The 26,957-nt window shown below is 39.2% G+C and overlaps 1 protein-coding gene across 3 annotated transcripts in view; it reads right to left on the bottom strand.

Moving 5' to 3' along the window:
* LOC122814864 (regenerating islet-derived protein 4-like) overlaps positions 1 to 26,957 on the bottom strand; it is a 169,908-nt gene that overhangs the window by 10,742 nt on the left and 132,209 nt on the right. For all 3 annotated transcript variants that reach the window (XM_044087146.1, XM_044087145.1, XM_044087144.1), the window contains exon 3: positions 12,105 to 12,245. In XM_044087146.1, coding sequence (XP_043943081.1) covers positions 12,105 to 12,245 — 141 coding nt within the window. The remainder of the gene's footprint in view (positions 1 to 12,104; positions 12,246 to 26,957) is intronic.

Here is a 26,957-nt window from a genome sequence, read left to right on the forward strand (position 1 = left end):
GTATGGTTGGCATTTAGATATTACATTACTGTGGAAAAATATCAACTAGTTCTACCATGCAAATGCAGTTAAAAAAGATGATCCTGAAAAAGAAGCTTATATTAGTCTGCCTATGATTCTCTGATAAATATTATGATCTGACAGCTGAGAGAGAGGAATAATAGTCAAGCATAGGCAAAATAAGTTCTCAATATAGTTTGCATGATAGCAAATATAATTTGATGCAAGTTTTATATGGGGATGTTTCAGCACTGTGGAACACTTTAACTAAACCTTGATTCTGTTTCTTGCATGGCTGAACACTGTATTCATTCATCTGAGAAACGTACGGCATCATGCGGGGGGGACATTAAACTACACCATCTAGAAGGTGAGTTAACTCTGCCATGCAAATACACTTGTGAATAAAAGACTACCATGGGAAACAATATGCACACCATAGCTTTCATTTTATGGCAAGTGTTAACTCTGTAATACCAAGAGAGAGGAGTGATAGTCAAATGTTAGCAATAACAATGTTCTTCTTTAATAAACACAGCCAATAGGAAGATTTCCCTTTGTTTTACAGTGTTTGCCCTTATCATTTGATGCTCTATTTGCATGCGGATGTAAAAGCTGGCATATTTTTACTTTGCATAATGAAAAAAGTGTTTTGCTATGAAAAAAATTATCATGGAGAAGCAATATATAGCATCGCTGGCTTGATTTTTTACAGGCATTTTTCAGTGATTCTCAGTACCACAGTAATGGGACATGCTCAGTAGCAGCCAGAAACCAGTAGAAATAGCACAATACTTTAAATACCTTGCTATCAGGTATTCCATTCCCCAGACTTCTAGCACCATAGCTGTATCACAAAATCAAAAGCTGATACTCTTATTCTAGGCAGGAAAGATTTTACACTTCCTGTTCTGAGAAAACAGAAGTACCATAAGCAAAGCAGCATTACTTTCTCATCTAGGGTACTGACTGGTCGTAATAGCCAATGCATCTATGAAAAAATAGTGCTTTTCTAACTACATCCAACACCATATGAAAATTAATAGGTTCATACTATTTTAGCAGCCCTTGTGAGCCACTTTAGGCACAGCCAATTTTCCTTTTAAAGGTGATAATTAAACTTGTACCTTGTGATTTGGAGGCAAACACCTTAACCGTCATACCAACCCTTGATCCCCACAGAGATCACTGCTCATTTCTGCAAAAAAATTAACTGACTCCTAATAACATACCAATACACTCTTCTTCTCATATCCCTGTTATACAAAACACTTCAAATAGAAACTTTCAAAATGTTTTGCAAGCATACTACCTAAATGGTCTACCACCTCCAACTGCAGATCCCAGGATTCTGTCAACACCCCTCCACAACTGACCAAGCACAACTTCTTCACTATGGCACCTCAAGTTTAGGAATCATGCTGATCAAATATAACATCTACCACCTCCATTCAAGGATTCAGGTATAACGTCAAGGATTTTCTCTTCACCAAAGCAACTTGCAAGATGTTTACTAAACAAGGAGTTTCCTGATATCTCCACTAAACTCAAATCAACAACAATTTACTGTTTTCATATATTACATACAGAACCCCACTCACCCTGTTAAGCTATGTCTTTTCACCTGTACCCTTTGTCACCCATCTCTCAATCTTTCCTACACCATCCTTAATCCTTTTTCACCTCCACATTCTTTCATCACCCCACTACCTTCATCTACCTGCCTTCAAAACCTTCAGTAAATACTGTAAATAATGTATTTATTTGATGAACAACAATGTGTAATATAACTCTACTGACACTGCAGTTTGTATCCAGTATATGTGCATAACCTGTAGCAATGTACTTTCGAGGCCCCATTTCTGGTTTATTTTGATGGTCACCATGGCAGAGCTTGAAAATGGTGCATGTAGATCAGCACTTAAAAACATTGGACGTAGACGTGTATAAACACACACATTTATTTTAACAAACAAAACCAAAGCAACTTTGAACAATATCTTCCAAACAATATACACTGAATTTAATACTGTTAAAAAAGTAAGTCATAGCTGCAGGTTAAATCCACAATGAAACCTGATTCGACCACTGAACTCCAATAGTCTTGAATCTATGAACAAAACCTCCATTCTAAGCTGTGGTGAACTTCTAACTGAAAGAACCATTATGGTCAGTCAACATCTTTTTATACATCACAAAGCTGATGCTTGATTTATCATTAACTCACTAATGCAATCAATTTCCTGACTAAAGTGTTATGAGTATCTTATAAACACAAGTCAATTTACTGTACATGCACTTATATGCAAATAGCCCATTTTCTATAGGCAAGATTTTACAATAACCCCCTTGTCAGCACAAGTCCATCAGTTTTGGATTCGTACAGATAGGCTGCATGACCTAGACATCCCATCAGCATTCCTATTTGATGACGTGAGTCTTTGGGTAACCATGTATTGGAAATGTTGGAGCAATAGTATGCAGCAGAAAAACTTTGCTTTGCCATCCTTTTGTTTATTCAGTAATGGAGCATGATCTGTCACAAAGATAAAGTGTCTGTCTCATAAGAATTCATTTAGTAAATAGTAGCCCACTTCAGACCCAAGTATGATTAAGCATCTTTTCTGCATTACTTAATTTCTGACTGGTGTAACATAGTGCGTTGCTCAACATTAATATCTTGGATAATATAGCTTGCAAATCTTCTTCTGGTGCATTAGTATACAAAATGAATTACTTAGCAAATCCAGGAGTTATTAACACAGTAATCTTTTTAGTTCATTAAATGTTCAGACTACCTCAAGAGGCCACTGTGTTTTAATGTAAGGTTTTTCTTTTTCTTGAAATTTTCTATAGTACTAGGCAGTTAATCAAAAAATATCCTTCCCCTGATTTTTTAGTGAAGAGTATAGACCATTTTTCATATTCTTCATTTTCTCTAGCTGTAGCTTTTTTACCAGTCCTCTTTCTATAAGTTATTCAGAATACTTGGCTTCTACCATGTCATCACAAGCAAATCTTACAGATTATAAGACATTCTACAATTTTGTTAAATGAGACTCCAACTTCTCATATGAATGACAGCATCATTCATGTATCCAGCAGTATATCATGAGAGGGACTTCTGTATTTTATCCATCAATTTGAAAAATGTGTCTAACTCCATGCAGGGACAAATAATAGTACTTCATGAGGGTTTACAAAGGTTGTTTTTTTTAGTAGAAGGAATATGTGGTAATCTATCAATAACTCTGTCACATTTAAGGTTAAGTGTCTTACCTTTCTTAGGTCTGTATCAGCTCAGCAATTCTGCTATAGTATAGCTATCAAACTTTGAAATGCTATTCAGTTTTCTGAAGCAATTGCAGAACCCGATACTTTCTTCAGTTGAATGCTTCCAGCTATTTCTGAAAACATTCCTTAATTTCTTATTGGAAATACTTTTCCTTCTTTTGTACTTTTAATTAGGATTCCTCTATATGCACTTCTGGTAAAGATTCTCTTTTTTTCTTGTATGAATTTCATTTTGCAAGCTGACAAAAGAAACTTGTTCTTCTTTGCACGGTTTTAGGATGTTAATGCAGTAGATTTGCTCTGTCTCTTTCCTGATTGTATAACTTTGTAATTCACTGCATTTAGCCTTCAGATACTTCAAAGGGGACTTGCTACAATACCAGAAGTTTGCTCTTCTTGGGGTAAACTAACACGAATAACTTGATCTGTCGAGGTAAATTCTCTTAGGCATTCTTCTTATAGAGTCATTTTGACTTTCAACACGTGCTCATATTTACTATGAGCATAACCAGTTTGAATCTGTTCTGTAAATTAATGTAGTGGTCTAGGACACTTTTAAAAGGTCTTTTATCTTCTCTCCAGTCTCCTTAGGAATACCAAGCAGACCTCTGGAATGCCTGACATACAAGAACTCAGATGGAGTAAACTCAGTTAACATTTAAAGCACTTCTCTTATCATGGACTGCAAGAAGAGTTATAACTGGTCTTACAATACTTTGGCACTAACAATTGATGCAGAATCGCATCACTGTGTTTACTTCCTTTACATAAAAGATCATCTTTGTAACTCAAAACATGGGTAAAAGTAATGGGAATAGCTTTTTTGTAAAATTTCCCTACCTCCATTGTTATATTCTTTCTCTGGCTGTACTTATAGTATCAGCTTCCTATTGTGCTTTATAATATTTATGTGGTTTACATGTAAATCCATTTATTCAAGATTATCTTCCTCACTAACTTATTTAGAAATGGAAGGGACAGTTTCCTCTTCCCAGAAAAGCAGTACTGGAGCTTCTTTTGTGCCCCCAATGGATAGTTATGACCAAACCCTTCTTCTTTAATGACTCTGCTGTCTGGGCAAACAAAACCCTTGAGACTTCTCAGTTTGTTTGGCATTCTGTTCTCCTTTTACAGAAATTGATTTATAACTCTGCATTTTCCTGCTTAACTGTTCTTTAGCAGTCACCAGAATTTCTTCACTCTGAGTTTCATTACTTACGTGCCTTTCATCTCCTACTTATGTGACATCAGTCTGTGTGCTAGCACTTCTTCTAAGTCTATGTGTGGTCAATTGTCTTGTGCTGATTTTATTTCAGGGTTTTTAATCAGTCTACCATCAGTTACAATTCTGATATCCATTGCAGTATTGGGGTTTGTTTCTTTTCCTGGTTGGGGCAAATTTCTGGTAGCATACTATTTTTTTTTACCATCTAAAGATCACTAAATGTTAGCCCCTTTTGTATCTTCTATGCCATTTCCCTTCTCCTGTTTCTGATTTTGAATCTCTGTAAGAATGCGACATTCTGCTTTCTTGCCCCATTCTTCTATGGAGTGAGTATAATCTAGTTCTTATTGAATGTACAGACCAGTCACACTATGTTTCAAGGTGCTCCCTCCTCCCACATCTTCCAAAATGCCTTAAAATGTGGAACTTTTCCTTATTATAACATCATAATTCATCACTAAGGTGAAAAAAGTTTTCTTAAACCTGTTTGTATATGTACATATGTGAGGGAATATTCCTTTTTTATCACCTTGAATATACATGACTTCCACCTTTTGTTTGCTATTAATCCTATGTTTATTCGGGTCTACTACAGTAAACTGAAAGCTCACAAGACTGACAATGAGATCACTGACACCGGAAGACTGACAATGGAAATAATCGATAATTCAACATCCTGACGCTGAAAACACCGACATGTGAAACGAGTGCGACTGTGTACATATGCGATAGTGATGGACTTTAGGGTTAGGTTCTGGGTAAGGTAAGTGTGCAATAGTGACGGACTTTAGGGTTAGGGTGCGGGTAAGGCAAGTGTGCAATAGTGAAGGACTTTAGGGTTAGGGTGCAGGTAAGGTAAGTGTACGTTAGTGATGGACTTTAGGGTTAGGGTGCAGGTAAGTTAAGTGTGCGATAGTGATGGACTTTAGGGTTAGGGTGCGGGTAAGGTAAGTGTGCGATAGTGATGGACTTTAGGGTTAGGGTGCGGGTAAGGTAAGTGTGCGATAGTGATGGACCTTAGGGTTAGGGTTTGGGTTAAGGTCAGTGCATAGATAGTTGTGTATGTAAGGTTTAGTGTAGGTTTGTAAGGTTTTTGGTGTGCTTGTGTTGTGTGTGTGTTTTTCAGAAAAGGAATTTGTTTTGTTTTGTTGACTGTTGGGATTGTGGTTTGTCTGGCATGTGAACTTTCGTGTGTTTGAACTTTCAGTTTTGTGGTGTCGGTGATCTCGTTGTTGGTCTTGTGAGCTGTCGGTTTACTGTAGTAGACCCGTTTATTCAAATAATAACCTTTGACAAGGGTACATGTGTTTCTTTATCCAGTAAAGATGTAACTTCTCTGACTTCCAAAAAGGTAGTCCACTTTATTCTCCTTGTGGTAACACAGTGACATAACACTGATTTAAAATCCTGCTTCAGTCTTAAATAATTCCATAGAAACATGCCGTTTGTAGCATGTATATCAGTTCTTACATTCTCAGTACTGATATTTTATTCAGTGTTATCAGAACAGGATTTGGTTGTATGACCCCTTGCCCTACAACTGCAGTAAACTAAGCTAGCAAACCCATTATTTGTTACTTTTTGGTTCATAAGAGATGGTATATTTAGAAGCAGACAATTCAGTTTTAAGTAATGTGTCATTAACTAATAAGAATTCTCCTAAAGTAATTAACTTGCCAGAGTTCTTGGGATCACATTATAATATCTGCCATACCTCTCAAACTCTGAGGATTAAAAATCATAGCACTGGCCTTACAAAACATATCAGATTGTCAGAAACAGGAGCAGTTTCTTATTTTTCCCAATAGAATGTCTTTCCATGCTAATGTGTCATTAACTAATAAGAATTCTCCTAAAGTAATTAACTTGCCAGAGTTCTTGAGATCACATTATAATATCTGCCATACCTCTCAAACTCTGAGGATTAAAAATCATAGCACTGGCCTTACAAAGCATATCAGATTGTCAGAAACAGGAACAGTTTCTTATTTTCCCAATATAATGTCTTTCCATGCTAAGCCATTTACAGTGATAGTGAATCTTTATATAATCTTAGATAATTTATTTAATAAGGTATGTGCCCATAAATAGATCAGACTTTATGAATAGCATTAGTAAATCTAGAAAGAGTAAGGCTAAATCTGATGGCCAAAATTATAGTGCTATGGCTAAATTAGAGCAAATGAAAAGAATCTGCTTTCTCATATTACTAGATAGTGCACTTTTAAATTGACCACTGCTAGAATTGTTAATTTTTTTTCTTAAAGTGCTGTAGTCAGTATCTAACCACGGCTTCTGCACATGGTTTTAGTCATGCATCTGAGCTCTTAACAGTCAGTCAGCACTAAACATCCAATTGTGGAATCTATAGCTTGTACTTCACAAGTTATTCCAGCCCTAGCCAAGAGCTCCCTTTCAAGTTTATCACAGTCTGTGTAATCCACCCTATCCATATCCATGCAAGTTTTTAACTCCTCTCCAACTAGTTAGGAAGGCAGGATTTCATTCCTTTTTGATTTGTCCAAATACACTTGTGTGGTTTACTATTCAAAAGTCATCATTTATGATTCAGTATCTTCTGTGCTAATTGTTTTTAATTGCAGGTACAGTTATGGAGGTAATTATTACATTGATGAGTTCAATTACTTGGTTCTGCAACTGTATTAGCTTTTGATTGGACTCAACCTTGGACTCAAGAAAGGCTTTTGGCAGGTCCTCCATGGTTTTGAGTGAAAAAACAAAGCATAAATAACTTTTGTCAGTTAGCATGTACCCAATAACAGCAGAATGATTTCTCAGGTTTATAACTCCCTAGGATAATTATAGCTTAAGTACATTGAGGTATAATGAGTGCCTTTTGGCAACTTATCAGCAAAACTGCCCCCATTACTTACCAGTATAAGTCTTAAAGGCATTGGTAGCAGCCTAACAAAAAGTACAGATGTATTTTAACAAAGAAGCCCAAAACTTAGTTCAATCAGCTTTTCACAGTATCTTCCAAACTATTTATACTATATGCAATACCAGTTTAAAATCCACAGAGGTACCTCTACCTAACAAGTTCAGTCTCACACAACCCCTTCAGCAACCAGTCAGAATGAACCTGCCAGACCTTCTCTTTAGCTTCACAAAATAAAAACTTTCACATGAGTTCCCTTAGGATTAGTCATCAATGAGCCCTGACTGTGCCATCAAACAATAGCATTCTTGAATCTTTGATCAGACACCCTGTTCTAACTTCCAATGGTCCTGCAACTGATGAACCAGCTTCCTCATTTTCTTTGGTCAGGGAAAATCTTTTTTATACATCACAAAATTGATGACTGACTTCTCATTAACTAACTAATACAGTCAATTTTCTGAGTAAGGTGCTGTGATAATTTTATAAACACAAGCCACTTTATATACACTGAAAGACACATAACCTATTTTCCAAAGGCAAAGTATTACACGTATTACTTTATATTATTGTAGGTATCATTGTTTGTAGCATACAGCATTATAGTCATGATTCTTTAAAAAGCAATATTCTCTGATACCACACTGTAAGTATTAGCAAAATATAGACAAGAAAAATATTTAAGTTTATTGCCATAATTGCAGTGTATTTTTGTTGCACTAGCTATATTACTCTATCAGTTTTAAATCTTACTCTATAATCTATAGCTAATGTATATGCTTTCTATGACAGAGGCAGTTGTTGTTTGTCTTTTGGCTTTTCCCAGTTAGGGGTCGCCACAGCAGAACTCTGGTCTGCTAATGATTGGCAGTAGATTTTTACGGTGCCAAATTGCCAGTTCGACATCTGCCCATTCATGAATGTCTTTCGAAATGCCACTTGATCACAGGGAGGACATGCAGACTCCACACAGAAGGCACTCCCTGCACTCCAGCCGAGAATCGAACAGGAGAATCTCTTGCTGTGAGGCAACAACACTACCGCTGCACCACCACGGATCTATGACAGAGGCAGTATAGTATAAAAATCTGATTCTACATCTTCACTGCTTGTTTACTTCTTATTTGATCTCTAGGGCAAGATCATAGCATATCTATAAATTAGCCTTTTCATTCTCACATCTCCAATGTATCTAATCCTTTTTTGTCTGCCATCTTTGAAAAGCTTACTCAGTGTTAAGTCCTATCTAAAGGATGGTCTTCATCTAAAGGTACCACAGTCTATTCCACTTTCAAATACTACCAGTCTTTTCCCATACATTTTCCATTTCTTCCTTTAATTAGATTTCTTCATGATCCTTCCATTACTTTTGGATGTTTTAACTAATGCTGTCTCTCTTTTTCTTCCCACAGTCCTTGATAAATAAGACCACTTCTAGCTTTCTTCATGTTAACCTACCTGGCCCATTTCTTTTAGTTTTTCCTAAAGATTTATAGAAATGTAATAATCTGTTACATGCATAGCAATATGTTTGCAGCAGGCCATATTTAGCCATCAGTTGGTTAAACATTTTAAAATCCCTGATTCCCCTTCCCTTTGATTTCACATAATTTGTCTTAATCTGTTATAGCTTCTCTGGTCCATATGCCCCGATTCTCTTTGTTAAGTATCTCATTACTGGATTATTCCAAATGAGTTTTTGCACCTATACCCAATGTTGTATTGCTTCTTTTCACTAAACTACTTTTCCAGTATACTGGCCACAAAACTGGCATGAGAGTAAGGTCATTAGATTTATCTATTATTTTCTGCCTTAACCCATTAGCATGATTAATTAATCACATTTTTTGCACTAGATGAAATTGTAACTGTGCATGATTGAATGTATGTCAGTCCTATCCTCCTTGCCTCATTGATAAGATTTATAAGCAACTATTCTCCAAATACTAAAGCTGTCTATCAATACATAGTTCCATATATTTTATCATCTGATGATTTGGGAGTATTGATATATTCCTCATTAAGTGCAAACTATTTGGGACCACCATTGTTTGAATCACTTTAGTCTTCCCTGTTAATGTCTAAGTTTGCCATATTTTCAGAGTGATACTTTTAATTTATTTTGCAAAATATTCCAATTCAGGTTAATGGTTGTATAAATTGCAATAACTTTAATTTCTTTTGCAAAGCATTCAAATTCAGATTAATGGTTTCTGTAAATTAATTTCCAATTTCTAAGTCTAAATATTTAGAAAACTATTTTTTCTGCATTGTACCACAAGGACCCCTGTTTTTTTCTTGAAGCTTATTACTACCAACTTTGATTCATTGCACTGCATCCTTGACACTTTTCCAAACTCCCTAACAGGCTTCAGTACAGGATTTAATATTTCATCAATGTTCTCCTCCATTGGTATACAGTCATCCACAAATATCAAATTATACTTTTAACTTTTCCTTCTTCTTTTTTTCTGACAGAACTTTCTTTGTTTTACTATTTTGCCCTATTCTCCAAGTTTCTTGAGGTATTTTATTTAGACACTAGGGGTATAGAGGCAAAACCCATTTCTTGGGGGTACACCCTACAAAACTTATGTTTATATAGCTCTATGTGTTTTTATGATATTTTATGATTGCAATATTGTGACTTTTTGATGTCTTAGTTGCAATGTTTCATTATAAGTCATTTTTTACTTGTGTATTCATGTGTTAGATGCGTGAGTGTGTCTGTGTGTGTGTGTGTGTGTGTGTGTGTGTGTGTGTGTGTGTGTGTGTGTGTGCACGTGTGTGTGTGTGTGTGTGTGTGTGTGTGTGTGTGCGTGTGTGTGCGTGTGTGCGTGTGTGCGTGTGTGCGTGTGTGCACGTGTGCGCGCGTGTGTGTGCGTGTGTGTGTGTGTGTGTGTGTGTGTGTGTGTGTGCGCGCGCTCGCACGTGTGTGTGTGTGTGTGTGTGTGTGTGTGTGTGTGTGTGTGTGTGTGTGTGTGTGTGTGTGTGTGTCGCCACATGTGCTGGAGGGATATCATACTACTACTGTAAGAAATGCAATATCTGAAGCTATACCTTCCTAGAAACACAGTAGAGTCTTTCCTATTTGGGTGCCACAGTAACTATGATATAATTATGGTTTTGTATCACTGTAAGTATGATGTAATTACAGTTTTGTATCACTGTAACTATGATATAATTAAGGCAGTCTCTGTAGACAGCATTACAAAGTAGTATAGCTGTAGCTGAGTTGAATTAGTACCTTTATTCATAACGTGTAGCTCATTTGCAAATGCATAAATCTGGGATTGCTCTGGAGCTTGTTCAAGTTGCTGACTGGGCTAAAGAGGTATTAAGAAATATTGGGTCTGAAATCTACTTGACTATTTTATAACTGAAACTTCCCAAAGTATTTCAAAATGTGCAGAATAAATTAAGCTTTCCAAGACATATTCTGCGGTATAATGAATGTTTCCTTTATTGTAACAGAAATTTGTTTTGAAAATATAGATAAGTACTTTCATTTTGTTGACTTCATCAGATCCAAAGCAAATTACTTATTTTAAATAAATTTGGAGGGAATTCAGATTATGTACTACAGATAAAAGTAATGGATGAGGATAGAACCAGTATGGTTCAGATATACCTGGTTCAGTCTAGAATTATAGACTGTGCCTCCAGGCAAGTTAACACCTTTGCTTGACATCTGTCATTGGTGAAGGTTAACAGTCATGGTCAGCACATGACGTCATCACAAAGCAGCTTCCTGGTTGTGCCAGCTAGGTATTGATAAGCTAGGAAATTAGATTCCTTATTCAAACAAGAAATCATAACTGTGAATGGATAAGAGCTACTAATAGGTCGACAAGTTTCCTCCTCCTTTTGTGTGTACACTTGATAGGTAAGTCATCTGATTAACTGGGTCTACTTCACCTTATCATATGTTGAAAATATCAAATGGCTATAATGTCATAAATGCCATACATCGAAAGTGTTGCGGGATCATGGTACAGTGGGGATGAGAAAATTTACTCTTTTCTCACTGTAGTGCGATCTCGGAGTTGGTATATATAATTAGTGGGGGGTGTAGGGGGCACAGCCCCCCACAAGAACAGTTTTGATGTACGGTATTTTCAGTGTTTATGCCATTCGATATTGTCATCTTTCAACAAGATAATATAGACGCGATTAATTAGCTGGCTCAAGGGGAGAGTGAGCATGACTGGCCATCTACAGTGTTTTCCTATTGGTTAGAATCTGCATCATATGGTAAAGTTACTATGTTCCTAATTAACCCAGTGGACTTGTTGGATTACAAGTACTGAAGCACATTAAGGCCATCAAAGTAAGATAATGTATTGTTCTCCATTGTGGCCTTGCCTGATTTCATTTACAAATGAAGTGACCATAGCCACATGAATGGTGTGGAGTTACATATGACTTCTGCAGCTTATTTCACAGCTGTCTCTGAATTATGAGTGGTCCTTTTTCCCTATGTTTTTCCTTATATAATCCCTCCTTATGTCTTTCAACTCTGCATAGTGTATATAATGCCTATTACAGTGTAATTTTAGGCAAGAATATTCAACTGATTTACATTAATATAAAGATATAATGTAAAGTAATGTACAGGTTCCTATATCCAGCTATCACAGAGTCTATTTTGTACATTTTTTAACCTTTTTCTCTTGCTTGTTTTACCTCTATTGGATCATGAAGGCCTATCCACACAGATATGCTCCTCTTCTCTTTGGCTCGTAGCATTGCACCAATGAAGTCTGCCTCTCTGGCACTCAGGATAGACACAAGATGAGCTCCATAATCCATCAACTGACATTCAACCTAAGACCCAGCAAGAAGAGCAGAATAAGTATTGTCAGGCATGTATTTAATAATGACAGCTAATCAAAACAATGAAACAGAACGTGTCTCCCTGTTTTTAATTTTGCTTTACTTTAAGTAAAAATAGGGAGCAGTTAGATAATTGCAACAAGTGATTGGCAGCAGCTGAAATGAGAACTTGTGTTCCTTTTAAATGTTATTTGTACTTTCTGATTTAGCTGATTCTTATAAGACAAAGAGTTTGCAGAAGTGAGGTGGAGGGAAGAAGTGCAGCACATATCAAGGGTGACCTTGATTGTGCAATAATTATTCATATCTACTATTTCAGAAAACATTTACAACAAATGATTTAGTAAAACCTAAAGCATGTTGCGAAACACTACTTATTTATAATAAGGCAGAGGGAATGAACAAAGAGGGCAAAGCTCCAAAGAGGTGACAGAGAAGATAATCTGTATGTGGGGGTGTGTTCACTTTTTAGTTTTCATTTTTTTATTTTTGCACATCTTCGTCTGTGTTAGTTTCAGATCACATGATGGGTGAGGAAGCAGAAGGGGCTTTTGTGGTATAAGAATAGTTGGTTATGATTTGACGTGTAAGAGCAGTAGATTATGATGGCTGTAATCATCCATGTAGGTGGAACATACACACTATGTTTACTGCCTGCAAATTGCTGGTAATGCAGGGAGCACTGTGATTACACCCCAGAACTGGAAATAAGATAAACCTGTTATGCACTTCTGTAACATTAGACCAACTATAACAGCACTTTCAGAGGTAACAAATGTTACACTTGCCCTAAGTGTTTTTACAGTTGGGTATAAGGGAATGAGTATCCCTTTGATCTCAGAAGTCCCTAAATATATTTCCTCTTATGCCCATGTAAATTTACAACTGTCCATCTTTAAGTAACTTATTTAAATTACTCGCTGTCTATGCAGCAACACTCACTAAGTGCTTTACTTTCAAAGATTGTAAAACACTTTATTTTTGTAACAGGTAGTACATGGAGTAGATAAAACTGCATGCAATGCAAAGAGTTATGATCAATGAATTTATTGGTGTCTATCTCTCAAACACATAACATGTTTGTGATTGGACACCCTAACATAACCCTCTATATATAACATAATTAAATGTTAGTAAGATACCAAGAACGGAACATACATACATATATTTTCTGAATGAGGTTGAAGTCTATAAAGATTATTCAGGAGAAAAAAGGAACCATCTTCTAAGTATCAAATCACTTAATCAGAACTAGTGATATATATTTCTCTTTTTTATTAAGTATATTTGTTTTTATTTTTTCCATAAAGAATTTGATTTGAATTTTAGAAATTCACTGTTGTTTCTCTGCACCCTATTTTTTTAGTATTTTTTTAAGACTATTTCAATTTTGAAGTTTGCTGGTTTTATATGTTATGTCATTTTCCTTCCCTATAAAGTACATATAACACAAGCTAAAAACATCTGCATATGTTATAATGTTTGTTACCTCAATGGGAAGCTCTGAGCTGTGTTTGTGTGTGCATGTAGATGTCAGAGGAAAGCTATGGACTACCAGTGCCTTAATTCTGGCTGCATCATCTCAGACTGCAGGAATGCACTGATGTGAAATGTGACAGTGTGGAAATTGGCACAACTTTAGTTGTTTTTCAAATGGACAAATTAATTGATTTGTTTCAGACAACTGTTAGTCATGCCGAAACCACAAATCCAAAGGTACATATTTTGCATCTTTAGTCAGTACAAAGCAGTTAATTCAATGATCATTTTCTTTTGGGGGGGGGGTGGAAGGAGACTTGAGATGCCACAGTACAGTTTCCATAACTGCAGACTAGAACTAGATCTCAGACTCTAGAATTATAAGGCATAAACACATTTGCGGGGGGGGGGGGTTAATAAAGCCTACACATTTTTTTCCATGTAGGCATCGCGCCACACTGCTAACATGGCCGCAAACATTTTTAGATTCAGTAAGCACAGCTGAGTGGAGCACATGAGAGCGCTAACACAGAAACTTCTGTGGCATGCAACTCACCTCATAAGCAGGTGAATCTCATGCAAATGAGGCAGGTAGAGCGATCCAGCAACCAGATAGGAAGATCTGCAAACCCCTTTTCAGTGTCTGTAGTGTACATGAAAAAATTCCATGTACAGGCATGTAGACAGAAAAAAGGGGCTGTAAAAATTTTGATAGATGGATAAAAATGACATACCACATGCAGATATGATCCAGACTATCCTCTGTGTGTCTAAAAAGTCAAAGGAAATAAGCTAAATTATTTTTTTTTAATAATCTGGGCATGTTTGTGCATTGTACTGCAGTGCACAAAAATGCTTTATAAAAAAAATTAAAAAAAAAAAAATGGAAAAAACAGAATTAATATTATGTGACAGAAATGTATTACAGGACCCTGTGTGGAGTATCTGGAATGGTGCATAGGTACTGTTCCTAACGTGGTAGGGCTTTGAAGCATGTAGTTTCCAGGCATGGATCCATATGCAAATGAGGTAGAGTTACTGAATAGCATAATGGGGTAATCGTGTCTGCATATCCCCTAAATGTAGGCCAAGAACTATGTTGTTTTTTACAGAGAAGGTAGCTGACATCTGGGGAGGGTGTGTCCAATAACTTCTAAGCTTATTTCAGCTTAGCTGTGCCTGTCTGCACAGCATGATGCCATGCTGAGCAAGGCCTTATAGGGGGTGTGTACACTGACTTCTAAGCTTTGTTTAGCCAAGTAGAGCATATTTCTGCATGTTTACATGGTGTGCCATTGTGTTGAGCGTGGTAATCAAGGGGGTGAGTACTATGTGCTAAGCTTTGTTTACTTATGGGCTGTGTGTTTGCATGGTGTGCCACAGTGCTGAGTGTGTCTAAAAGTCAATGACATATTAATTAGTTTTGACCCCTGTTGAACTTAAACTAGGGCCATTAGATGATGTTAATGATAACTAGACAGATGTAATGCATCATAGGTAGCCAATCATAGAATCAGCACCTACAGCAGAGCACCAAAAAGTATGAATACACCCTACAATCTGATTCTTCTCCCATACTCTGCACCATTGGAGTACCGACTTGGGAATTTTAACTGAAACAATTCTAGGGGCTGCTGCAGGTCTGCTATATCTGTATGTGCTAGATGCTGAAGTCAATGATGCGGCTGCTGACAATAGGCCTAGACAGAGAAGAAGAAGAGTGTTCAAGCCCAGGGTAACCTTCCAGGGGATACATGAGCTGGAGGTTGTAGAGTGCTACAGGGTGGACAGGAACATACTACAAGAACTCACTGAGCTCTGCCGCCCTCAACTCAGACCCAGAACCAACAGAGGGCAACCCATCCCGGTGGAAACAAAGGCATGTGTAGCCCTTAGGATAATAGCCACAGGTACCTTCCAAAGACCAACTGGGGACATAATGGGATTGCACAGGCATCAGCATCTAGTGTACTCCACCAGTTCCTGGATGCCAGGCTACCACATACCAGTGAGCACATATTTTTTCCTCTCACCCTGCCCTGAGGTGAGGGCCAGCAATATGTAACACTTCTGCCATATAGCACACTACCCTGTGGTACTGGGTGCCATAGATTGCACTAATGTACACATCAAGTCACCACCTGGTGAGGAGGGTAGAATCTATATCAACAGCAAGGGGTACCACTCCATCAACTGCTAGGTCATGTGCAATGCCCAGGGCATTATCATGAACACATGCTGGCAGCCTTGGCAGTTATCATGTCTCCCATGTCTGGCATGCATCACAGCTGTACCAGATATTTGCTAGGGGGGACATCCCACACAGACATTTACTGGGGGATGTTGGCTATGCACTGCAACCATGGATGATGACACCCATCAGAAATGCACACACACCCATGGAAAAACACCATAATGAGGCACGCGCACAAACTATGAACATCACAGAGCATGTGCTTGGGCTTTTGAAGTCACAGATACAGTGCTTTGATATAGCTGGTGGAGGCCTGCAGTACACTCCAGCCACATGTGCACAGATATTCACAGTATGTGCCATGCTACACAATATGATCCTGCAGAAACAGCTTCAGCAGGATCAGCAAAGGGAAGAGATACACAGCCCACCACCAGTGCTTAGGTCACTGTAGCCACACTCACATGAGAACTTGGAGGAGGAACCCTCTGATGATGTCCCTGTAGGTAGAGGTAGGTGTGCCCAGTACAGCCTGGCTTTGGCTAAGAAACAATGCATAGCACATTCACTGACTACCTAAAGCCTTAGGGAATGACACCTTACTCCTACTCACATACATATAGTAAAATTGTTGATGCCAGATGTGATGCCCCTACACTGGCCCAGTAATCAAGGAGCCTCAATCCTCACCACTGGCAACAGTAAGGGGATGCACACACTGGTAGGATGATAAGTACACACACAGAAAACTGCAATTTCCCTTAAGAGCACACATAGATCACAGCCAATCTGGGGTTGGTTTCTCCCTCTCTCTCCAGATCCTCAATAACACTCCCCACTGGCACAGTTATAGGGTTGAGATCTCAGCTGAGTGACCAAGCTAAGACTTCCTGCACCCTCTCTGTCCACCAATGCTTTGCATCCCTGCCCAATTAACTGACACATGCACACACTTTAAGATTTGATTGATATACAATCACACACACATATATCTGGGAAAGGCTGGCACAGGTTTACTACCTATGCCTACATTTGCTCAGACTGTAAAGCAGTTCCAGCTGCCACCAGCCATCCTTATCAGCTACTATAAGGCCCTTACAAAAGGTGTTCAGTCCTACTGTGTAATGTTAGTATTAATCCAAATGGTACTCTGACCAAGACTTGCAAGGCTATTTAGGAGTGGCCTGTACAGTGTCAACAAATACATATGTAAGTACTCTAAGAGTTTACATATGTCTCACAAATATCAGCCACACATATAGGTTTAAATGTATTTTATAATAAATAATAAAAGAACAAGACAATACTCAGTGCATCAACACAGTAATGTCACAGTTCAAAATCACAGGAAATATTTTAAAACAACATTGCAGGACAGTCTCAAATAAATACAGAAAATGTCTAAACTAATCTTTACTATATTCCTATCTATATCTACAAGAGATACTATGCCCTAAATCTTACTTACAGTAAAGCAGATACAGATGATGCTGATGATGAGCGGATGTTTCCAGGTCAACGACAAAATAAAAAAAATCCCAGTCTTTCTCTGAGAGAGTTCTTAAATTAATATCAAATATTACTGCTGGGTTAGCATGGATGACACCATTTTTGTTACCTGGCTTAAGTTCCCAAGCTAAACCAGAAACTGACAGAATTTAACATCTCTGTGTTAAAAATACATATCTCTAAGTAGTTTGCAGGTCTTGAAAGTCATAAAACAATAAAACACTCACAAAACAATGCAGAAGGTACCCTAGTTCTAGACACCCTGTCTCCTTGCTGTATTGAAACTAACTGTTATAGCACAATCATAAAGCAACTTAATTTCAACTTATTTTCTTGATGTTTTGCAAGTTAATCTTCTGTATTCCAGCAGGGTATGCTGTGGTTACATTCTTAAAGCTCAGTACTGTACAAACCCTTTTCAACAAATACTTCTATATAAATCATATCAATATTCACAAATGACATAGAATTATTTACAAAATTACAGATATCTGGGCTGGCTGTGTCACACCAGGCAACCCACACAACCTGTACCTCTACAAGTATTGGCTGTGTACTGCATGTATCACACAGAGTCAACCCTGAACTACAGAACTGTCAACTGCTGCATTTGCAAGGTACATCTCTAACCTACACATTACTTGTTAGGATTAATATAATATTGTATTGTATGTGTGGATCTGCTGCATTTGTGCAAAGAAATATAGTAGGCTATTTGAACAGCTGTAACATCCACATGGGACTACAGATACCAAGTCCAATAGTATATATCCCCTAATAATCACTAGGCCTCATGGTTGGAATATTCACCACATCAGTCAAGGGAGACGTTGAACAGTGGGGTCACATGATATTTGAACTATTGTCTATCCCAGCAGATCATGTGTTGTTGTGCCCCCATCCCCAACACAGCAGTGTTCCCACGTAACTGCTTTAACAATAAGTCATTAATGTTATATCAGCAGACCAGGCAATCCTAGGGTTGTAACCAACCAACCAACCAACCAACCAACTAACCAACCAAGGACCATCCTAAGGTACGCTAACACACATTGTATGTCCTAGGTAAAGCAGAAATAACAGCGTACATATTTACACTATTGAATATGTGACAAGTGATTTCTCTCTGGCAGCCTGTGTGTCTCAGTGGAGTAGGGACATTAGGATGGGTGATGGTGTTGATGGTTCTAATGTGGCAGTATTCACATCTTTTGTATGTGAGGTATTATTATTATGTCAGTGTTTTCACATACTGCCATTCTGTGTGTGCTATAACATTATGAACCTCAGTCACATATTAAGTACAGCATATAGCTGGGGAATTTTGAGTGAAGTGCCTTAGTGCAGAAACATGGACAGATGATAATGTCTGTAACATACCTCTCAACCTTTTAGTGCAAGAAATCTGGACAAAGCCTGACAAAATGGGGGAACAGAGACCCACAAATAGGGGAATATTTTAAATACTGTTTTCATAAACAAAAAGGTTTCTTTACTGGAAAGGCTCACCCAGACTCTGCCACAGTTTGCTGTGAGGGAAAGGTTGGTTTGCTTTTTATTTGTTGCATTTTGTATTACTTTATTGTCTTTTTCTATTTTGTATACTGTGATTTGTTTTCTTTACACTGTGTTTTAATCGTATTCTGCTTTTTACTGCATAATAAAAGTTGAAGAGACCGCAGTTCTGTCTCTTATGAGTCAGACAGAAATTTGTCCTACCCTCCCACCCAGTTACTGTTATGTTCTTAAACACCACTGTCTTACTAGTTGCCTGCCCCTTATGTTAATTTGACCATATATCTCATTTCCTCTCTGCTTTTACTGGCTGGTGTGAGTAAGCACAAAATTATCATTTTGTGAAATAACACCCCTTCAACTATTTAAATTTATCGGCCTTCCTACTGTACAAAAGTGACCACCCTCTTTCCGTCTCTGTTGCTGTTTTAAAATAGTGACTCTCCACTAAAACTTAACTTTTTAGACAGGTAAAACTTAAGTTACCTACTTTCACATTTAACTCCTCTAGTGCACACTGCAGTGTTTAGGAAAAACTATTTTTTTCATCTTACCTTTAAGCATCTATTACAAGACCAACAGTTACTGGAGAGCCCACATTCTGCCCCAAAGTAGCCATCATGGGATTAGTGCTTCTGGTTTCTCCTGGTGAGAGAATGAGTGCAGTCATGTTATTTCCTGGAGACTGCTGATCACCAGAAAGCTTAATAACTGCTTTATAGGTGACAGCTTGGAATCTGTGTTTATATTCTGATCCTTGTGGGAGTAGGATCAGAATGCATTAATTTCTGACTCTTTTTGGTTGGAGAGTGAGTGTCTGTGCTTAATGTATCTGATTGGTCTGGTTGCTTTTCAAGGCATCTACCAGAAAAAGGCTACAAGCCTTCTGACCCTTGCATCATCTGGGATAAGACTGTGGATCACCAAACAGGCCGTGGCCTTTTTCTTTTCTTGGGATTGGTGCTAACATTTTGCTTCTGGTGAGAGAAGAAGCAAAGGAGCATCGTATCCCAACAGAGTGAAGCTGTGCTGAGACCAGTATTAGTAGTAGACAGGCAGTAGCCATTCATGTGACTCCTCTCTTTTCATCATTCTTGACAAGCTAATTATTTATTTTTCAGTAAGTACTGCTTGATTTCTTCCTAACTTCAGAATATCTGCCTAAATACTTCATCCTTAAATATCCAGGGCCTACGTATTAGTTTCCCCTCAAGTGTTTGGCAGTGCTTTGTACAGACTCAGACACCTTGAGTGATATTTATCCTGTAAAAGGAATATATGAGGAAATAGCTCCTGTACTTAGTAATAATGACCATCCCTCCTGGCATGTCTAAAGGTCGGTCCCCTTTGCTTTCTTCTATTAACCTGGTGAACTTGGGCATTCTGAGGCAGTGTAGCAAGTGCCTCATGTACACAGACAACCCTCTCCTCTTACTTGCCAACACTCAGACTTGTGAGAGATGCACTTATATATCCAAATTGGAAGCCATGCACTCTCAAGCCAAGACCGGATTAGCTGGTCAAGAGGAGAAGGTCAACACCTGCACCACACCACATGCAACACATAGCCCTCCAAGACACCCACCATCACAGCTCTCACATAAAAACACAAACCGCACACCCACCTTTACAGAGGTTCTCAATAGAAATCTACCCAAACAGCAGAGACCTCCAAGGCAGTAACGCACTCGACTACCACAACATTGCACAAACCACAAGATACATAGCTCACCTACACAGTGTCCCCCTCAACCTATGCCCCTAAGAAAAAACAGCTTGCCCAATACACTAATCATAGGTAACTCAATAGTGAGGCACACTGATGTCCCACTCACTAGGTTGAATAATAAGAAGGTAACAGTCAGCTGTCTATCAGGTGCCAGAATCTGACACATAACACATGCACTCAGGTCACTCCACAGCAAGTACAAGTATAACTCTGTCACTGTCCATGTTGGTGTGAATGACCTGAGATGCACCTCCCTGGACTACATGAAAATAGACATGGAGGAGCTCTCGGATTATGTGGCCCAGGAAGGTATGACCCTAGCCCTGAGCAGCATCCTACCATTGCCCAGAATGATACCGCAGTACAAGCAGAAAATGATAGACTTCAACAATTGGCTAAGTTTCTGGTGTCATTCTAAGGGGATCCAGTATCTGCTTGGGATGACATGATTGACAGACCTCGATGCTTTGCCAGAGATGGCCTGCATGGGTTTCTGGATACTGGATAAGGCTTTGGCCATCCCTATAGTGCCTGTTTTAGGTGATGTTTCAAAGACCAAATTACCACTGTAACAGCTGTAAATAAATGCAATCTGAAGGTCGTGCTGCTCAACACTAGAAATCTAAATCTCAAGATACACATGCTCGAAGCACTCCTCAAAATGGAGAACATTGGCATTTGTGCTGTAACAGAGACTTGGTTTAAAGCAGCAGAAAGCATCCCTGCATTACCAGGCTATAAATCATTCCACACCTTTAATCCCCAGAACATGGACTGAAGCTCCAAAGGTAGTGGTGTCTCCATATTCATAAAGGATATGCACACCTACAGAGTAGTAGCCCAGCATAATGCATCTGAGATACTTCAGGTACAACTAACATTGGGTAAGATGGCAATTCAGGTAGTACCCTGCTATAGGTCTCCAACCATGTTCCAAGACTCTCAATCCATGTTCCTAAGCACCCTGGAAACTATTAGGGTCTGACCCAAAACTGTCATACTGGGTGACTTTAACTACCCCTCCATCAACTGGGAAAACTACTCATGCACCAATACACTGGCCCAACGCTTCCTAGAATTCATCAGTTCCAATGTCCTGGACCAGCTCATTCTTACCCCCACTAGAGGAAGCAACATCCTTGACCTGATTATTACTAACATGGGCAACTGTTGCTCTACACCAATAGTCAATTCCTCCTGGGTTAGATTTGACCACAAACTAATCACCATGGAAATCCACATCTCACCCACAAACCCCACAAAGGTAACCACCATGAAAGACTTCTCCAAAGATAACTTTGGGCTCCTAAAAACAGAGGTGGCTAACTTCATGGCCCCGATGTCAATGGAAAATAAATGCATGACGGCCAAATCATACACCAATGCACTGTAAGAGCACGTACACAGATGCATGGAACTAGCCATACCAAACAGAACCAAGATGCTCTCCTCCAAAAAAAGGAAGTCAATCTGGTGGTCACCTGCCATTAATAATTTCTACTACAGAAGGAAGAAACTGTTGCAGAAAAAGATGAAGTCCCAAGACTGGAAAAAATCCCGTATTAGCTTCAACAGAAAGTTGAGCTCTCCTCATCAAAACCTCTAAAGCCAGCTATGAATGCAGAATTGCGGCAGACACTGAAAACAGCCACAAAGCCTTCTATAGTTATATCAAGAACCTCCATGGCAATATCCAACTTTGCTCTGAGTTACTGTACAATGGTACCTCCTATACTGCGCCAACAGATATTCCCAACATAAAAATTCAGTGACAAATTCAAAGACAGATTCAGTGCCAACTCTCCCCCCACCTAAAGGACCAATCACAATACCGAAGGAATGCCAGGCACACAGCATTACTGCAGCACAGGTTAAAGCTGCATTGTGCAAAGCCAAGAATACAGCTTCCATGGGACCAGACAATATCGCTGGATGTGTTCTGCATGAACTACAAAGTGAACTGGCACCAGATTTGTGTGCCCTGTACAATCACATCCTCACCTCAGGCTTTGTCCCAACTGAATGGCGCACTACTACAGTAATCCCTCTCCATAAAAGGGGAGCAACTACAGACCTTGGGAATTATCATCCCATTAGCCTGATGAGTCTGATATGTAAGGCTATGAAGTGCATCATCATGGGCCTAATTAACAAGGATATAGGGAATCTCCAAACTCTAGATCCCATGCAGTTTGGTTTTGTGAAAGGTAGATCATGCCTGCTCAACCTAGTTGACTTTTTTGAATCAGTCAACAGAGCTGTGGATGAGGGCAAGGCAGTTCATACAGCCTACCCTGATCTGGCCAAGGCCTTTGATACCATTCCCCACTCAGAAATTATTGATTAACTCACCAAACTAGGCATCAACCCTATATATCACTAGGTGGGTTGCAATCTGCCTCACAGATAGTACCTACAGTGTGAAAGTAGCAGACTCTAAGTCAGACTGCTGACCAGTCATGAATGGAGACTCACAGGGATCAGTCCTGTGTCCTCTCCTGTTTGGCATCTACTTCTCAGAAGTCCAGGCCAACATGGAGGGACTCTGGCTGACCAAGTTGAGAGACAACTGCAAGCTGGGAGCTATTATTAACTCCCTAAGTGATGTAGACATCCTACAGAAAGGACTCACTGAGACCAATGACTGATGTCAAAACCATGGCCTTAAGCTTAATGCCAAAGAATGTGTCATCATCCCCTTTGGGAAAAACTCAGTTCCCACTACTTACCACATCAATGGGAGCCCACTGAACACTGAATTCATTATAAGAGATCTGGGGACACAGGTTGACAGCAACCTCTCCTTTGACCACCACATTGCCACTGTGGTCAGAAAGTCCTTCTATGTGGCACATCTCATTACCAAGGGTTTTGCATCCAGGAAGAAAGAGGTCATCATTTTTCTCTACTCTTCCCTCATTAGGCCAGTCATCGAGTATAATGTCCCATTTGGCATGCACCTCACTAGACACATGCAACAGCTGGAAAGGCCACAAAGGTACCTCACAAAGAGGATCCTAAGCTTTAAACACATGTCCTACATGGGCAGACTCAAAAAACTTTAGCTATTCTCTGTCTCATATTGTCTACTAAGAGACGATCTCTGCTTGACTTACAAAGCCATGTCTGACCCAGCTCTGTTAGAAATGATACATCTAAAGAAATCCAAATCCCTCCACACCACATGAACCAGAAACCTCAACCTCATTATCACAATCAACAGATCAAGCTGGAGGGACAGGTTCATAACCCAGATACTGCTCATGCTCTGGAATAGACTTCCCATACATGCCAAGGAGACCGCCTCACTGGCCCTCTTCAAGAAAAATCTTGATGAGTGGATGGGAAATAGAAAGTTCACCCCGGGGATCACTGAGGTGGATCTACTTGATATACTCACTGGGAACTAATGTTGGGCAGCACAATGCCAGGGCACTTCTATGTGCTAGGCTTATAAAGGCTCCAGGGCCATTAGCCTAGTACACACCTATGAGCCTATGAAACTAGAATAACATGGTTTGTTTCAACAGACAGTTTTCTGAAGGATTTGAAGTCAGAAACTCAAACGTATGTCCTTATTTAGTGAATTTAATCCTCAGTTCATCCAAGTGCTTTACCAGAAAACCACAAATGCTATGAAGAATACACCAAAATTATGAGCCACAACACTAGACATTTGAGAGGTATGGTCTGTAACACACAACATCCTGGACTGGATTACAGGTAGATGTGGCCTGGAGTCACTTTGTAAGTACTGACAGTCCCATTGGGCATGCCCAAACACTTAGAAAAAATGAGCAGAAATCTGTTGCCCTGTCATCAGAATGAACTGTTATGTATAGATATGTCTATACATACAAACATATATGTATACATATCCATCTGTCACTATCTGTCTTTTACATACATAGTATATCTATTGCTATGTAGTGTCATATATCACAATGATACATGCATTCTCCTTATATATCTACATAACACATATACATGTCATACACACACACACAGACACACACACACACATGCGCGCGCACACACACGCAGACACACACAGAGCTCCATTTATATATGCATCATTGTTAATTACATAAATATGTGTGTGGGTGTCTGTATTGTCCTACATACCCTAATAATGGTGAGTAAATCTGCACTATTACACATCCATACTGTTGCTCAAAGGATCCAAACTAAGGATGCAACAGTACATAATACACTTACCTACAGACCCCTGTGCCTGCTGTATGTCAACAAGTAGAGAGACACAGGTGAAAAGGTGGTACAATGTACAATGTTGTCAATGCATGCATGGACAGAGCACATTGTTCCTGCCTACAGCAAGGAGCCACATATGGCCATACTGGTAACTGTACACACTTAGCTAGGATAATAACACTTACCCAACTGCTAGGATACTAGATGCAGATAACAGTATGAAGCAATATCACCCTGTAGGCCACAGATGCTGCTCAACACAGGTCTAGTTTGTGTAATGCACAAGTATTGTGCCTGCAGTCATATACAAAACACACTCAACCTGTGGCATGTGCAATAAGTACTGTGATCTATAATGAATAAGACTAAATAGTTAGAGGTTGTAATCTCACTGCAGGCTACTTGGTGCACATCTGTGTGTGTGTGTGTGTGTGTGTGTGTGTGTGTGTGTGTGTGTGTGTGTGTGTGTGTGTGTGTGTGTGTGTATCCCCCTGCAGAATAACTAACATCCCCTTATGCACTATCCACCTCAATGGTTATGCATTTTATGGCCTTGTAACTTGCTGCTGGCTTCCAAACTATCCTCTTCTAAAAGGCCTGATGAAGTCAACCACCTTAAGAGTACCAGCTGACAATATAGCATCAGAATTAAGTCATGGTGTGTGTGGTAAACACTGATCTGTAGTGTATAAGACTAGATAAGTAAGGGTTCTAATCTCAGTCCAGGCTACTTGGTGTGTGTGCATGTGTACCCCTGCAATGCAACTGCCATGCCCTCATGGGCTATCCACTTGCAGTGATTATGCACTTTTTGGCCCTGCAACTTGCTACTGACTTTCAAACTGCCCTCTTCTACAAGGTCTGATGATGTCATTCACCTTAAGAGTGCCAGCTGACAGTGTTGTACCAGATGTAAACCATTGTACATGTGATAGATACTGCAATCTATAGTGTGAAATACTAGATAGGTAGGGGTTATAATCTCACTCCAGGTTACTTGGTGCATGTCCAAATGCCATACATATGATAACTTTGGTAGGGTTTTACAGTATTTTATTTGTAGGGTGTGATGTAGGCCCCCCCAAAGGACTGACCACAACAAGGCCTGCTGATGTCATCAAACACAATATGTCCTGAAACAGTAGTGCTAGCACACATGAGGTGTGTTGTGGGCATCATGCTCTGTGATCTGTAATGTGTACCATTACATAGGTAAGTGTTATCATCCACCTACAGCCAACTTGCACTACACGTGTGCCTTGGCATGTCCTGTACACAGTGATTGGAAGTGGTGCTAATGTCAATGTAGCTATATTTGTGTGTGGGCATGTTAGAGCATTTTACATCATGTTATGGAATCGCAGGACATTTGAAAATCACTAACATCATGGCCATACAGCCCTCAGAAGCATATACATCTTTATACCTATAGTTACAGGATCAGCACATATTGCTACAGTCCAAGAGGGACACAGACATATGCCCTGTGTTGAGATGACGGTTGTCCATCCAGTCATACAGATGGCATGTGCTGAGGTGCACTGAGGTGATCTGTATGCAATTAAGCAGGATTCTGTTTCAAGAGTGTGCTTAAGTCTGCTAGACAAATCTCTCCTACAAGCATGTAGTACTAATGTCACATACAAGGTTAATGTCCTTACAATGAGTTATCCATCTACTATGTCTCCTACAGATAGGCGGCATATGCAATCAAGCAGGGTCACACATTTCTACATATGCAAGGCACAGATCACCTCTGAGTAGTCTATATGCCACAGGTGACAATGACACTCATTGCAGATGATCCCCACTGAATACATATTGAAGACGTGAAGTGTCCTTATGAGGGACCATACTGTTGTGTGCAATTGTCAGTACTGCTTGGAAAGGTACATCACCAAATGGCCATTGCACTGAAATATTGGCATGCTGAGGGAAGAGTACTTGGAGGTTATGAGCATGTCACTTACAGGTGACTGTGGCTTCAGCTATGCCATAAGATTCATGTCATACCACTGTAGAGACATGGTGATCTGAGGCGCATTAGGAGTAAACCTGTGTGGTC

This window comes from Protopterus annectens, chromosome 11.part0, assembly GCF_019279795.1.
Source record: "Protopterus annectens isolate FY-2018-M chromosome 11.part0, PAN1.0, whole genome shotgun sequence".
NCBI classification, from domain to species: Eukaryota; Metazoa; Chordata; order Ceratodontiformes; family Protopteridae; genus Protopterus; species Protopterus annectens.